We start from the raw sequence: 15,004 nt of genomic DNA, 5'->3' as shown, positions 1-15,004 counted from the left end.
ATCATTACAGTCTAGTAGGTATGTTGTCACCAGGTCAACATTTACAATGTTCCGCACCTCTTCAAACTAACTTTTCCCTCCACTTGTACTTCTCTCTCCCACTTGAACCCAAACGGCGCTCCTGAATGTCAATATGTGAAGTGTCAACATTGTCAGACTGCCCATATTAGGGTTAGGCAGCGGGACCAGAGGGTAAGAGTTAGGCAATAGGGGGACTGGAAGGTTAGGCTGTGGGGGGAAAGGGGTTATGCATTGGAGGGACGGTTAGGTATTAGGTTTAGGGATAGGGAAAGAATGCTGGAGGATCTGTGCGAGAAGTGAAGGTCACATGTCTGCCAAGACCCGGAAGCCACGCTGGTGCCGCTACAGCTGTCAGAAGCAGATAGGTGACCGCTGTGCCACCAGGAACGATATGCAACATTTTCGCATGTCAACATTTCATTAGTGTCTACATGATGAATGTTGATATGGTAAATGTTGACATGACCATGTCAACATTACAACTGTCTACATATCATACCACACCCAGTCTACTAATACAGTAGTCTGACAGAAATGCTTTTTTGCCTAACCAGAGTTGTAAATTAAAAATTGTGAGTAGTGTTCATATGTCCATTTTATTGATACATGGATAATGCGTTTTGGTATTATATGAAGATACTCGGCACTTATCAGGGATTAAGCATAATTATGCATATGATTGCTGTGGAACTTGTAAGTTGCACTGAAGGGTTGGGAAGTGGGTCTTGGTGGTGGTTGGGGGTAGTAGGCTGAAGTTTTGCTTAGGGTGCCAAGAAACCTTGCACCAGCCCTCTATAAGAGCCTTTCAGAAACCAGGAACCTTCTGACTGTATTGCATAGTTACTGCAAAGTATTACTGTTGGTTTATCAGTATTCTAACCCTTTTAAAAATGACTTATATTATCTAAACAGACATAGTTTTGCTTCAGAAATCATTGCAGCCTAGTGTAATGCAACTCATACATCTAAGGCCTCAGTTCCCCGTTCTGCTGATCTGATCTAGCAACGGAAGATTTGCGAGGCATCACAGTCGCATGTGATCTGACCATGCCAGTTAAGTGGTAATGCATAGCACAGATGGGGCGCCTGCAATGAAGTGACTTGCCATTATTCATACAACTATTTTGGATTTATCTAAAACCTGCAGAATAGTACTGCTTTGATCCTCATGTCTGTCTTCCTTAGAAGTGTGATTGGCAGTGTACATTCCCGTTTTGTTTGTATGTTCTGGTAGTGTTATGAGAGAGCAGTTTATTTTTATCACTCTGGGTCCAATTTCTCAGAACAACATCAGCAAAAAAAAACTCAGGACTAAACCAACGCTGCTGCAACTAGAAGCAAAGGCCATTTTCCTTGTGCGGTTAATTCAGAAGAGAATAAACAATACAGGGGAAAAAGTGCTAGATCTTCTTCCAGGTACGGTGAGTGGCAGCAACTACTTGTAAAGGGAAAGAGTGCTAGATCTTCTCCCAGGTATTGTGAAAGGCAGCTGTCGCCTGTCAATTGACCAGCAATTACAAGAGAAGCTCATTATTTCAATCATGTATATAGAATTCAAATCCTTTCTATCCTTCAGGTGATTTGCAAAAGCAAGACTCCATACAAGTGTGCTTACAAAACAATGATTTACCTATGCACTGTGAGAAGTGAACTTTATAATATGGTTCACCGTTTCTTTCTTTCAGGATTGGGCAGATCCACAGGTTGAGAATAGGATTCTAACTATCGTGAGTGCCCAGCATGCCCTGCTGCTCTGCTAATATTGGGTTAATTGCTCTTTGCCATTTTTCTATTAATGACCGCATAATGTAAATATAGAAAGTTATCAAAAGATGACAGTATGATATGATAGTACTTTTTTTGTGCTATATCTTTTGTGATTTCATAATGTACTATAATGAAAATCTGTGCTTGGACATTTAACACCTGATTGCATGACCTTTATCTCCTTTTTCTTATGCTCACAGGCAGTTTTGGGGGTCAGGCAAACATTACTGTGTCCCCCATGACATCACTTTCACCCTCCCCCCCTTCATGTCAGGGCAGATTCTGATGCATCAGACTGCCAAAGTAGCCCCAATCTCACCCCCTCTACCTACTCCACCACAATTTGCAGTCAATTGCCATAAAAAATACAGTTATAATGACAGCGGCCTAGCGGGGCTCTTGTGCAAGGGAAGCATGGTGTACTGCGCCCCCCAGCAAGTGGCAATCCTAGGCACGTGCCTCGTGTGCCTAGGGGAAATCCACCACTGCTTATGCTAGTTTTTAAGATGTCAGCCATATATAGTGATGCTTCAACCTTCAGCTACAGCCTTTCTCATTTAATTGTCATCCTGCTTATTTGCTGCTCGCTACACTTTATTTCTTATATGCTCTTTTTTTTTCTTACATCTTTCTAACCCCTTCTATATTCTCTTCAGCCAGTCCTCGCTCCTGCTGACTCCTTTAGTCCTGCCTTATTGCACAAACTTCAACTGATTACATTCTTTTTTTGCAGTGTGAAAATATTTGTGAGATATGTAGGAGTATTCTGAACTGCAGCCCAGAGAGTCTCCTTGCTCAGACAGCAACACTTGAGCCAGTGCAGATATGCTCAGAACTTTCACAGAGTCTGGTGAGAGAAAGGGGTTTTGGAATTATGTTGTGTAACCTGATTATTTTATTACTATTTTTTTGGACCCAACATATCTGTCTCTTATTTGTCCTCACAACCCCCTCTGTCTCTTATGTCCCCATACCTCTCCGTCTCGCTGTCTCTCATAACTGTCATACTCACACCCCAGTCTCTCATGTCTATCTCCCTCCCCCTCCACTTCACATTGTCTTTTATCTCTGTACCCCTCACCTCCCTTCTTCCCTTCTCTCATCTCTGTTCCCTTCACTACTTTCATTTCCCTGACTTTCTTCTCTGGTCACCTAAATTTTACCCATATCTCTCATCTCTGTCCCCTTCTCCCCCCCCCCCTCCTGTCCCCTCCTTCCCCATCTCCTACACTGTCATATGTCTCAAATGTCCGTTCTCTCTTCTATGTCCCAAATTCCTCCTTTCCGGTGCAGGATGAATGTTGGCGCATAGGGAGACACTGCTGTTAGGACAGGACTGTTACTTCCTTTCAGCAACTGCAGTTGAAGGGGGCAAGGGGATTGGTGCTGGCTGCAGGTGATGACAAGAGGGAACAGTCCTGTCCTGACAGCACTGGAGGAAGAAGCTTGACGCACACTGTAGAAGATTAAATTATATATGTATTTTCATTTTATAACTTTTTTGAGAATGTTTTTCCTTAGATTCCATACTCCATTGTAATCAGTTAGAACAAGTATCTTAGCGGGTTAATGCAGTTTTATGAATGAGTGAAAAGTAGCTTGGTATGAATGTCTAAGAGCCTGATTCAGAGATGAAACCGTTTGTGTACATCTCCAATGGTTACTAATCTCCATGCGCTGGAAGAGTATTTTAAAATGGATTACTGGTTAAGAATTTGGTTGTAAGATAGGAAACAAAGGGCCCTAGTAAATGGAGTGCAGTCTCAGGAGAGAGAGGTTACAAGAAGTGTACCCCAGGGATCTGTAATTGGACCAGTGCTTTTTAAAATCTTTGTTAGGGACATTGCAAATTGTATCAAAAGGGAAAATATGCTTTTTGCTGATGACACAAAAGTATTTAGCAGGGTTGACACACCAGGAGGGTAACACAAATGATTGAGGATGGGCAAGAACATGGCAGCAAATGCCAGAAAATACTAATTTGTGCACTTAGGTCTCAAAAACCCAAAGGCCAAATATAGTATCAATGGTACTATAATGGAAACTACTGAGGAGGAAAGTTATTTAGGAGTCACCATTTCAGATGACTTGAAGACTGATAAACAATGTAACAAAGCAATGAGGAAGGCTAGTCAGATGCTTGGTTGCATAGGGAAAGTAATCAGTAGCAGGGAAGAACAACTAATAATGCCACTGTATAGGTCATTGGTACGGCCTCATCTAGAATATGGTGTTCAGTTCTGCAGACCATATCTTCAGAAAGATATAAATACATTAGAGTACAAAGGGCAACTAAAATGGTGCATGGTCTATATCACAAAACCTTACACAGGAAATACTAAAGGATCTTAATATGTATAGTTTGGAGCAGAGAAGGAGGGGGGGGGGGGGGCGGAGGGAGGCATAATAGAAACTTTCAAATATATCAAGGGTTTTAACAAGGTCTAGGATGGAAACCATTCTTTAAAGAAAGAGAAGTATTAGAACACGAGGACATGCACAGTGACTGGAGGGAGGTAAGTTCAGGGGAAATTTGAGGAAAGATTACTTCACAGAAAGGGTAGTGGACAAGTGGAATAGTCTCCCGTTAGTGGTGGAGGCTAAGACATTAGAGCAATTTAAACATGCATGGGACAGACATTTGAATATCCTTACCAAGAAATAAGGATCAAATAAGGTTTGAGGTAACAATATGGTTCAAAAGGGGCAGACTAGATGGGCCAAGTGGTTCTTATCTGCTGTCAATTTCTGTGTTTCTATGTAACAGAACTGTGCATGTGCAGGTCAGTGGCTGCGACGACAGTAAAATTGCCCCCTAAGCCGCAGCATTAATGACATGCTGCGACCATTTGAGGGCGGTCCGGGGGCAGCAACAGTGAGTATTGTTGTCCCCGATTTGTAGACGTGCCGAGGCCAAGGTCTGTAGATTATACCTCACATTTCCAGGCCTCTGCTGCGTGATTACAACGGCCATCCTGAGTAACCTGTTGGTTACTCAGATGGCCGATATCACACAGATGAACTGATGCTGCATTTTTGGACACACCAATTGCTCACAGAAACTGGCAGAAGGTGTCTTTTTACATGCCTCTTATGGCATTAGCATATTTTTACACAGCAGCTGCGCCCCAAGACATAGCTGCTGTGCATTCCGCATGTTTCTCTGAATCGGGCCCTAAGGTAAAAAAAAAATGACATTACGAAGGAGTGGCTGTGAAATCATAGACTTATCTTCAAAACAGTTAATATAGCCGCCATGTCATGTGACTATCGTTTTGTTGTTGTTGTTGTGTGATTGTTCCATACCTCCCAACATGACCCTCTCCAGGAGGGACACAATGCTCTGCTTCTGGACTTTTCTCTTCATTTATGATTGCCGGCACCTGTGTTGAACAAATTAATGGATAAGAAAGGTGTTTCAGCACAGGTGACGGCAATCATAAATTAAGAGGGAAGTCCAGGAGCAGAGTATTCTGTCCCTCCTGGAGAGGGTCATGTTGGGAGGAATGTTGTTCATCCACTAAGGACTAGGACTAGAGATTATTATTAGTTATTGGAACCTGGATTTTTGAAGTGAGACATGAAAAACCTGAGTGATTTGACATAGGCATTGGTGAAAAGTTAGGGATTCGGATCTGGCACCAGGGACTAGATTTAGGAATTCCAGTACAGGATATGGGGTTGGGGTTAAGCATTGGGGACATGTAATAGGGGTTGGATTACACACTGGACATATGAATTGGGCTCAGGAATGGGAGCTATGCATTGGAGATAGAGACCCATATTAATGACGCTTAAGGGAAATGGTGCGCAAATTATACTTTTTGCATTTCAGTTTAGATTGCAGCATTGAGAGCTATGCTGTGTATGCACAAGTTTGTCATTTGGTAGGTTTATCTAGGGATTTTTTTGTTACATTTTTGTTTTCACTAGAACATATACTTTAGAAAACTTGAAATGACACTTAAATCTTTAAATTGTATGGAGAAATTGCAGAGCTCCATTTAACTTTGGTGTGGAGCATCCCATAATTCACAAGGTCTACTATCAATCAACAGACCAAAACAGTTGTGTTACCTATGGACCTGATTCTAATTTGCATGGTATTGCACAGCCGCATGTAAGCAGCTGTTCAATACTGTACAAATAAAATAGAAATGCAGCTAGAGGTGTCTAAGAAAAAGATGCTGCTTGCCTGCATCTGCGATCTGAGTGCTGCATTGGATCACTATCATAACCACTAGTCATGATGGTCACTGCCTTTGGCCAGTCTGTATAAGATGAAGCTTACTCAGACTGACCATTGGAACTGGTCAGCCGGCTCCATGAAGTTTGCTTCCGATGATGCAGAGTCTGGACTTGACATGCTCCCATTTTATAGAACGGTCCTTCATCCCTGCTCCGTCCCCCAAGTGTTGCAGCATGTCAATCATCCTGCACGTGTGCAGACTCAAAAACATTGGATTAGTACATAAACCATTGGGTCAATTTGCTAATCTGAACCACGCCCTATGCACCTTCCCTGTGAACGCTACATTCAGATGTGACCCCCAAATTGTGTACTCTTAAAGAAACTTTCAATATTTTTGTTTTCAAATATATCATTTTTTTTTATACCTTAGGGAATTGAAATTAAGTCCACATCTTCTGGACAGCATTTTGTCTGCCTGACGACAGCTGAGGTTAGTTGTTAACTTTTTGCAAACCACAAATGAAATTTGTTCATTCTGTTTCAAACATTTGTCTGCAAACAAATCAAAACGTCTTGCATCCCATCATACAGTATATATACCTTATCTGGTCTCATGTTTTACAGTTCTGTCATCATACAGTATGTACCCTTTTAAAACTGTCCTTATTACTGATTTGTGTCACTCTCTTCTCACATATCCTAAGCACACAATGTTTGAAGACTACTCTGGCTATGTTGAGTACATTATGACTATATTAATTGGAGAGTATTATACAATCTACAGTGGCTGATATACTGCAAAGCTACATAGATATATGAAAGTTTACTTGTCCCAAAAGATGATTTTTATTTATTTATTTATTTTTTGTATAAAAGGGAATCTGTCTTTCTGTTTGTTTATTCTATATATTTTCTCTTTTTACTCTATTTTCCTACCCATATTTTTATTTTTATGTCCATTCTCTTATGTTTTCAAGTCTCCAGCAAGACTTTGTGGACAGATATTACCAGGGGATGAGATAATTAAAGTAAATGATCAGGTAGTGGTAAGTACAATTTGTGAGAAAAATATGACACTAAAATGGGTCAGCAGTGTTGACAATGTACCTCTTCTATACACATAGCAGTTTTTCAACATGCTTGAAGCAATGTTTTGATTGCTTGTGTCTGTATTTTTTTTCACTGCTAGTATGCATCTAATGTATGTAAGTAAACAAAGTATTCGTAATTTGCAGCTAGGTAACAGGATTTTGTCAGTATCTGATGCTGCCACATTTGATTGGAATGTAAGATGACTGTCTTGAGATGTAATGTTCTACAGTAACTTCATTAATCTTGTGGCCCATTGGCCAAACCCAGCCCGCGACACAATGTAAATAGCCCACAAGTGCTTTCTCTACCAACTTTTGTGGCTAGTGATGTTTTTTTACCAGACTTTTGCAAATGCAAAATACTTTTTCAATGATCCTCAGAACTGTACGCAAGTTCCATGCCTCACATGCATATACAACATTTCATTGCTTTCACTCAAACTTTGTTAGGGAAGACAAAGTGGGCAGCCACTCTTCAATGTCTTTGGAAATGAGTAATAAAGGAAAGTATTTAACCTTTTTGGGTTTTTTTTTTTAATGTAAATCAACCAGAGGCTGCCCAAAAGACTGAGGGGAAGGTCAACAGGTGCTCCATGAAAAAAAGCTCAAAGAGATCTGTCTCCACTCCTCGCTGCTTCTCTCATGTTTGTAGAAATTAAATATAGGGATTTTAGCTGGAGAGAAGCATTCTATTAATTTCATAAATAGAACCCTTATCTTTTTACCTTGTGGATATAGGGCCTGATTCAGGGTTGTACGGTATTGCACAGCTGCAAGGAAGTGGCTGCGCAATACTGTACAGCTCATATGCAAATGCAGCAGGAGGCGTCTGGTGTAAAGACGCCTCCTGTCTGCTTCCGTGATCCGCTGGTGCGTCTCAAGACGCACCATTGGATCAAAAAGGGAGGAAGACGCTAGGATGCGCCTTAGTAGACTCTCTTGGGGTTGGGCACTCTGATATACCTACTAATGGATTACTGGATACTTAGGGTTTAATATAAAAAATGTAACTTTTAATGGTTTACTTCAAGATAATACTGGAGTGACAATTTAACCCACAACATGATTAAAAAGGCGAAATATAGACATATAACATATATAAACAACATAGTTAAAATTGTACACAGGTTTGGTGTCTCATTTTTGGCCTCAGCTAGTAGACATGCATTGGTGTTCACTAGTCCTTGTAAAGCAATAAAGATAGACAGGCAAGGCTATTCAAAGTGTTTTCTCGATTCTGCTGCCCTGCATTTGCCTTGGCATTGAATACGGGATAAGAGATCTGTACTTGCACCAGCCTTTGGAAACGCAGTAGATTACCTGGGATATACAGGTGTGTAACTTTGTTTCTGCTTTCGGCTGATGGCTAGAATACCAGCGCAGCCGATGAGAGAACTACTTGCCCCCTGGGAACCCAGGTAAGGAATGGGAAGAGAGGGTATAGTTGAGGCAGATTATATGGACTGAATATCACAGGGTTAAACAATCTCTATCCATGAAGCATGTTCAAACAATTGTAATGGATAGAGAGCACTGTTACTTTTCTAGTGCAGTTGTTGGAAACATTGTTAGTTAAAAGTGTATTTTTTTTTTTAATGTATCCCTTCTCATTAAAGCTTGTATGATCCAGGCTGCTGATACAATCAACCGTTCTAGAAAGTAAATGCACCAGCTATAATACCATCTGTGCTACTGACATCTCTATCTTCACCACAATATATAAAATCTCTTGGTCTATACGTGCACACTGCTGCCCGTGTCTGAATCATGCCAATGATGACCATTCCAACATCATAATAGCTCTGCTTCTGTCATTAACATAAACAATCTATAACTAGTTGTGAAAAACACCTCCATTGCATTAAATTATATCACATATACCACCATGGAAAACCTGTGTAGCGGGCGGCCCGCCGTGCGCAATCAGTGTGACCGCCTTGAAGCTTCTTTGACGTACGTTTCACCGTAGGGGGGCATGCTCACAATGAAGAACAGCTCACAGACGTGTTCAGCATGAAGCGCTCCTTATAGCACTATTTCTGGTTACGGACATCTGGAGGTGGCGCTTACCTTCTGCATGTGTGTGTCAATCACTACTGATTGACACGGGTATGTAGGCACCTATTATAGTGGGGGAGGGATGTATGAGGGGGAGATTAGTGCTGACAGCTCATTAACACTGTCCGTGCCATGCGCTCCTTATAGCGCTATGATCGGTTGCAGAAATCCAGGGATAACTGCCCTCTGCAATTGTGTGTCAAACTCTCTGCTTAACTGGGGAATATAAACCTCTGCCACAATAGTGGCAGAGAGTAGGAGGAGGGAATTGATAACCTGTATATAGGCAATGCAGCAGCCAAGGAAGCTGCTCAGTTATTTTATGGTAATGTTAAAAGTATATATAGTATAAATACAAAATAACACCTATAAGACATGAGGCCGAAGTCAATCAGATATAAATATTACTTTGATGTTTATAATATTTTTCTCTTACGTCCTAGAGGATGCTGGGGACTCCAAAAGGACCATGAGGTATAGACGGGATCCGCAGGAGACATGGGCACACTATAAGACTTTGAATGGGTGTGAACTGGCTCCTCCCTCTATGCCCCTCCTCCAGACCTCAGTTAGTTAGATTCTGTGCCCAGAGAGACTGGACACTCACTAGGGAAGCTCTCCTGAGTTTCTCTGAAAAGACTGTTAGGTTTTTAATTTTCAGAGAGACCTGCTGGCTACAGGCTCTCTGCTTTGTGGGAGTGAGGGGAGAGAAGTCAGACCTACTTCTGTGAGTTAAAGGCTCTGCTTCTTAGGCTACTGGACACCATTAGCTCCAGAGGGTTCGATCACTTGGTGCGCCTAGCTGCTTGTTCCCGGGGCCGCGCCGTCAACCCCTCACAGAAGCCAGAAGAAAGAAGTCGGGTGAGAATACAGAAGACAGAAGACTTCAGTGACGGCAGAAGACTTCAGTAATGGAGGTACAGCGCAGCGGTCGCGCTGCGCTCTTTGCTCCCACACACACACCAACGGCACTCACAGGGTGCAGGGCGCAGGGGGGCACCCTGGGCAACAGGTTACTGGAGTTTTTCACTGGCAAAGAGCATATTATCGGTGCCTGGGCACTAAATATAAGACCCCTGCCAGTATAATTTTTTGAATTTGAGCGGGACTACAGCGCGCCGGGTGGGGGCGTGGCTTAGCCCGCACAGCTTACCAGCGCCATTTTCTCTCTTCACAGACATTGCAGAGACGCTGGCCCGGACCTCCACTCTCCTTAACACGTACAGGGATCAAAACGGGGGGGAGGGGGCACAGTCAATTGATGCTATATGTATGTATATAAAACAGCGCAGTGATCATATATTATTTTTTAGTAGTATATGGGCACTGGGGTGTGAGCTGGTATACTCCCTCTGTGTTCTCTCTAACAGGCTTCCCTGTGGGTCTGTCCCCTATTGCCAGTGAGTGTGTGTGTGTGTGTGTGTCGGTACAGTGTGTCGACATGTCTGAGGCCGAGTGCTCCTCCACGGAGGAAGTTACTGGGGGCGCAGAGAAGGATTTGGGAGTGACTCTGTCGGCACCGCCGACTGCTGATTGGGTGAATATGTTGAGTACATTGACTGCAAATGTGGCGTTATTGTCTAAGAGGCTGGATAAATCTGATTCTCAGACACAAACGTGGAGAAAATCCATGGAGGACGCCTTGTCTCAGGTACAGACCCCCTCAGGGTCACAGAAACGTTCATTTACCCAGATGGCAGATACGAATACCGACACGGACTCTGATTCCAGTGTCGACTTTAGTGAGGCCAGTTTACATCCAAAATTGGTTAAGAGTATTCAGTACATGATTGTGGCAATTAAATATGTTTTACATATTTCTGAGGTGCCTCCTGTTCCAGATACAAGGGTTTGCTTATTTAAAGAGAAAAAGCCTGAGGCGACGTTTCCCCCCTCTCATGAACTGAACGCTCTTTGTGAAAAGGTTTGGGAGTCGCCTGACAAAAGGTGGCAGATTCCCAAGAGAATTTTTATGGCATATCCTTTCCCCTCTGATGACAGGGAAAAGTGGGAGTCATCTCCCAATGTGGACAAGGCTCTGTTCCGGCTGTCCAAGAAAGTGGCGCTTCCGTCTCCTGACACTGCTGCCCTCAAGGATCCTGCGAAAACGTAAGCAGGAAACGACATTAAAGGCCATTTATGTCACTACGGGTGCACTCCTCAGACCTGCCGTGGCGTCGGCATGGGTGAGTAGTGCTATTGCTAAGTGGGCTGATAATTTGGCATCTGACATGGATACCCTAGATAGGGATAACATTCTTTTGACTCTCGGTTATATCAGGGACGCTGCAGCTTACCTAAAGGATGCGGCAAGGGATATTGGCCTCTTGGGATCAAGGGCCAATGCCATGGCAGTCTCGGCCAGGAGAGCGCTGTGGATTCTTTAATGGAATGCGGATGCCGACTCCAAGAAAGCAATGGAACTCTCCCTTATAAAGGTAGTGTCTTGTTTGGTGACGGCCTCGCTGACCTGGTGTCTACCGCTACAGCGGGTAAGTCATCTTTTCTTCCTTATGTTCCCGCACAACAGAAAAAGGGGCCCCATTATCAGATGCAGTCCTTTCGGCCAAATAAATACAAAAAAGGAAGGGGCTCGTCCTTCCTCGCTTCAAAAGGTAGAGGAAGGGGAAAAAGGTCGCCTGCGGTGTCTGGCGCCCAGGACCAAAAGTCCTCCCCGGCCTCTGCCAAGTCCACCGCATGACGCTGGGGCTCCCCTACGGGAGTCCGTGCCGATGGGGGCCCGTCTCCGAATCTTCAGTCAGGTCTGGTTTCAATCGGGCCTAGATCCTTGGGTCTTAGACATAGTGTCCCAAGGGTACAAACTGGAGTTTCAGGAGATGCCCCCCCCCCACCGATTTTTCAAATCAGCCTTGCCAGTTTCTATCCCAGAAAGGGAAGTAGTAAATGCTGCGATACAATAGCTGTGTCAACAGAGTGTCATTGTCCCGGTTCCCCCGTCCCAACGGGGAGAAGGGTTCTATTCGAGCCTCTTTGTCGTGCCAAAGCCAGACGGCTCGGTCAAACCGATCCTGAACCTAAAATCCCTCAATCTGTATTTGAAAACTTTCAAGTTCAAGATGGAATCTCTTCGAGCTGTGATTTCCAGTCTAGAAGGGGGGATTTTATGGCGTCAGTCGACATAAAAGATGCCTACTTACACGTCCCGATATATCCTCCACATCAAGTTTTCCTGAGATTTGCGGTGCAGGATTCTCATTACCAATTTCAGATATTGCCGTTTGGGCTTTCCACGGCCCCGAGGGTCTTCACAAAAGTCATGGCAGAAATTATGGTACTCCTACGCAAGCAGGGTGTCACAATTATCCCATACTTGGACGATCTCCTGATAAGGGCGAGATCGAAGGAGCAGTTGCTAAGAAATGTGGAGCTCTCCCTGACTGTTCTGCAACATCATGGTTGGATTCTAAATTTGCCAAAGTCCCAGTTGATTCCGACAACTCGGCTACCTTACTTGGGCATGATCCTGGACACGGAACCGCCAAGAGTGTTTCTTCCGGCGGAAAAAGCTCTGTATATCCAAGGCATGGTGAAAGAGATTCTGAAACCGGCAAGAGTGTCGATTCATCAATGCACTCGAGTGCTAGGGAAGATGGTTGCGGCGTACAAAGTTATTCCGTTTGGCAGGTTTCATACCCGGGTGTTTCAGTGGGACCTGCTGGACAAATGGTCCGGGTCTCACCTACACATGCACCGGAAAATAAGTCTATCTTCCAGGTCCAGAATTTCTCTCCTGTGGTGACTGCAGAGTTCTCACCTTATAGAGCAGGCATGTCCAAACTGCGGCCCTCCAGCTGTTGTGAAACTACATATCCCAGCATGCCCTGACACAGTTTTGCTGTCAGAGAATGCTAAAGCTGTGTCAGGGCATGCTGGGAAGTGTAGTTTCTCAACAGCTGGAGGGCCGCAGTTTGGACATGCTTGTTCTAGAGGGACGCAGGTTCGGGATCCAGGATTGGGTCCTGCTGACCACGGATGCAAGTCTCTGAGGCTGGGGAGCAGTCACACAAGGAAGATGTTTCCAGGTAAAATGGTCAAGCCAGGAATCTTGTCTCCACATAAATGTTCTGGAGTTAAGAGCCATTTACAACGGTCTTCTGCAAGCGGAAATCCTTCTTCGAGGTTTACCTGTCCTGATTCAGTCGGACAACATAACAGCGGTGGCGCACGTAAACCGCCAGGGCGAAACAAAGAGCAGAGCGGCGATGGCGGGAAAAGCACGTGAGCGCTCTGTCTGCAGTCTGCCTTCCGGGCGTGGACAACTGGGAAGCAGACTTCCTCAACAGACATGATCTCCACCCAGGAGAGTGGGCTCTTCATCAAGAGGTATTTGCAGAAGTGACAAGGCGTTGGGGGATTCCTCAAATAGACATGATGGCGTCTCGCCTCAACAAGAAGCTTCCGAGGTATTGTTCCAGGTCAAGGGACCCCCAAGCCAGTGCAGTGGACGCCCTGGTAACTCCGTGGGTGTTTAGTAACATAGTAACATAGTATCTGAGGTTGAAAAAAGACAATTGTCCATCGAGTTCAACCTATTTGTGGTCTCCTATGCATGATGATTTGAATAAAGTTTCTGACTGATGCTGCTGTCAGCCGTTACATTTTATCCCTATTTATAGTAACTATAATGCATGACTATGCACCATACCCCTGGATATCCTTATCCATTAGGAATTTATCTAACCCATTCTTAAAGGTGTTGACAGATTCCGCCATTACAACTCCCTCGGGCAGGGAATTCCAAACATGTATTGTCCTTACCGTGAAAAAGCCTTTACGCCGTATTGTGCGGAATCTCCTCTCCTCTAACCTGAGCGAGTGTCCACGAGTCCTCTGTGTTGATCTAACCAAAAACAGGTCCCGCGCAAGCTCTGTGTATTGTCCCCTTATATATTTGTAGATGTTGATCATATCCCCTCTTAGTCTCCGCTTTTCCAATGTAAACATGCCTAGTCTTTCAAGCCTTTCCTTGTATTCCATCGTCTCCATGCCCTTAATTAGTTTGGTCGCCCTCCTCTGTACCTTTTCAAGCTCCAGGATATCCTTTTTGTAGTACGGTGCCCAGAATTGTACACAGTATTCAAGGTGTGGCCTCACTAGTGATTTATATAACGGGAGTATAATACTCTCGTCCCTAGCATCAATACCCCGTTTTATGCATGCTAATATCTTATTAGCCTTCTTTGCTGCAGTCCTACTTTGGGTACTACTGCTTAGCTTGCTATCTATGAGGACACCTAAGTCTTTTTCCAGTACAGAATCCCCTAATTTTACCCCATTTAGTAGGTAGGTGTAATTTATGTTCTTGTTACCACAGTGCATTACCTTACACTTGTCTGTGTTGAAGCGCATTCTCCATTTGGCTGCCCATGCTTCTAATTTAACTAAGTCGTTCTGAAGAGACTCGGCATCCTCCTCTGTATTTATAGCCTTACACAATTTGGTTTCATTCGGTGTATGTGTTCCCTCCACTTCCTCTCATTCCAAAAGTGTTGAGGATCATAAGACGAACGAGGGTTCCGGCGGTGCTCGTCGTTCCAGATTGGCCATGGAGGGCCTGGTATCCGGATCTTCAGGAATTGCTCATAGAAGATCCTTGGCCGCTTCCTCTCAGAGAGGACCTGTTACTCCAGGGGCCGTGCGTATTTCAAGGCTTACCGTGGCTGCGTTTGACGGCGTGGAGGTTGAACGCCAAATCCTTGCTCAAAAGGGTATTCCCGGGGAAGTCATCCCCACTCTCCTTAAGGCTAGAAAGGAGGTCACGGCGAAGCATTATCAGCGTATTTGGAGAAAATATGTGTCGTGGTGTGAAGCCAAGAAAGCTCCTACGGAGGAGTTTCAGCTGGGTCGTTTCCTC

The 15,004-nt window shown here is 44.1% G+C and overlaps 1 protein-coding gene across 3 annotated transcripts in view; it reads left to right on the top strand.

The window, feature by feature from the left end:
* The window catches only part of CNKSR1 (connector enhancer of kinase suppressor of Ras 1), a 153,103-nt gene that overhangs the window by 25,471 nt on the left and 112,628 nt on the right, over positions 1-15,004 (top strand). For 2 of the 3 annotated variants that reach the window (XM_063954744.1, XM_063954743.1), the window contains exons 5-8: positions 1,707-1,748; positions 2,522-2,638; positions 6,411-6,470; positions 6,958-7,026. In XM_063954744.1, coding sequence (XP_063810814.1) covers positions 1,707-1,748; positions 2,522-2,638; positions 6,411-6,470; positions 6,958-7,026 — 288 coding nt within the window. Of the gene's footprint in view, positions 1-1,244; positions 1,443-1,706; positions 1,749-2,521; positions 2,639-6,410; positions 6,471-6,957; positions 7,027-15,004 lie in introns of those variants that run through there. The other variant, XM_063954745.1, reaches the window with a different exon arrangement.

This window comes from Pseudophryne corroboree, chromosome 2, assembly GCF_028390025.1.
Source record: "Pseudophryne corroboree isolate aPseCor3 chromosome 2, aPseCor3.hap2, whole genome shotgun sequence".
Lineage (NCBI taxonomy): Eukaryota > Metazoa > Chordata > Amphibia > Anura > Myobatrachidae > Pseudophryne > Pseudophryne corroboree.
The sequence above is the reverse complement of the archived record's forward strand: the minus strand, read 5'-3'. Positions and strand labels throughout refer to the sequence as shown.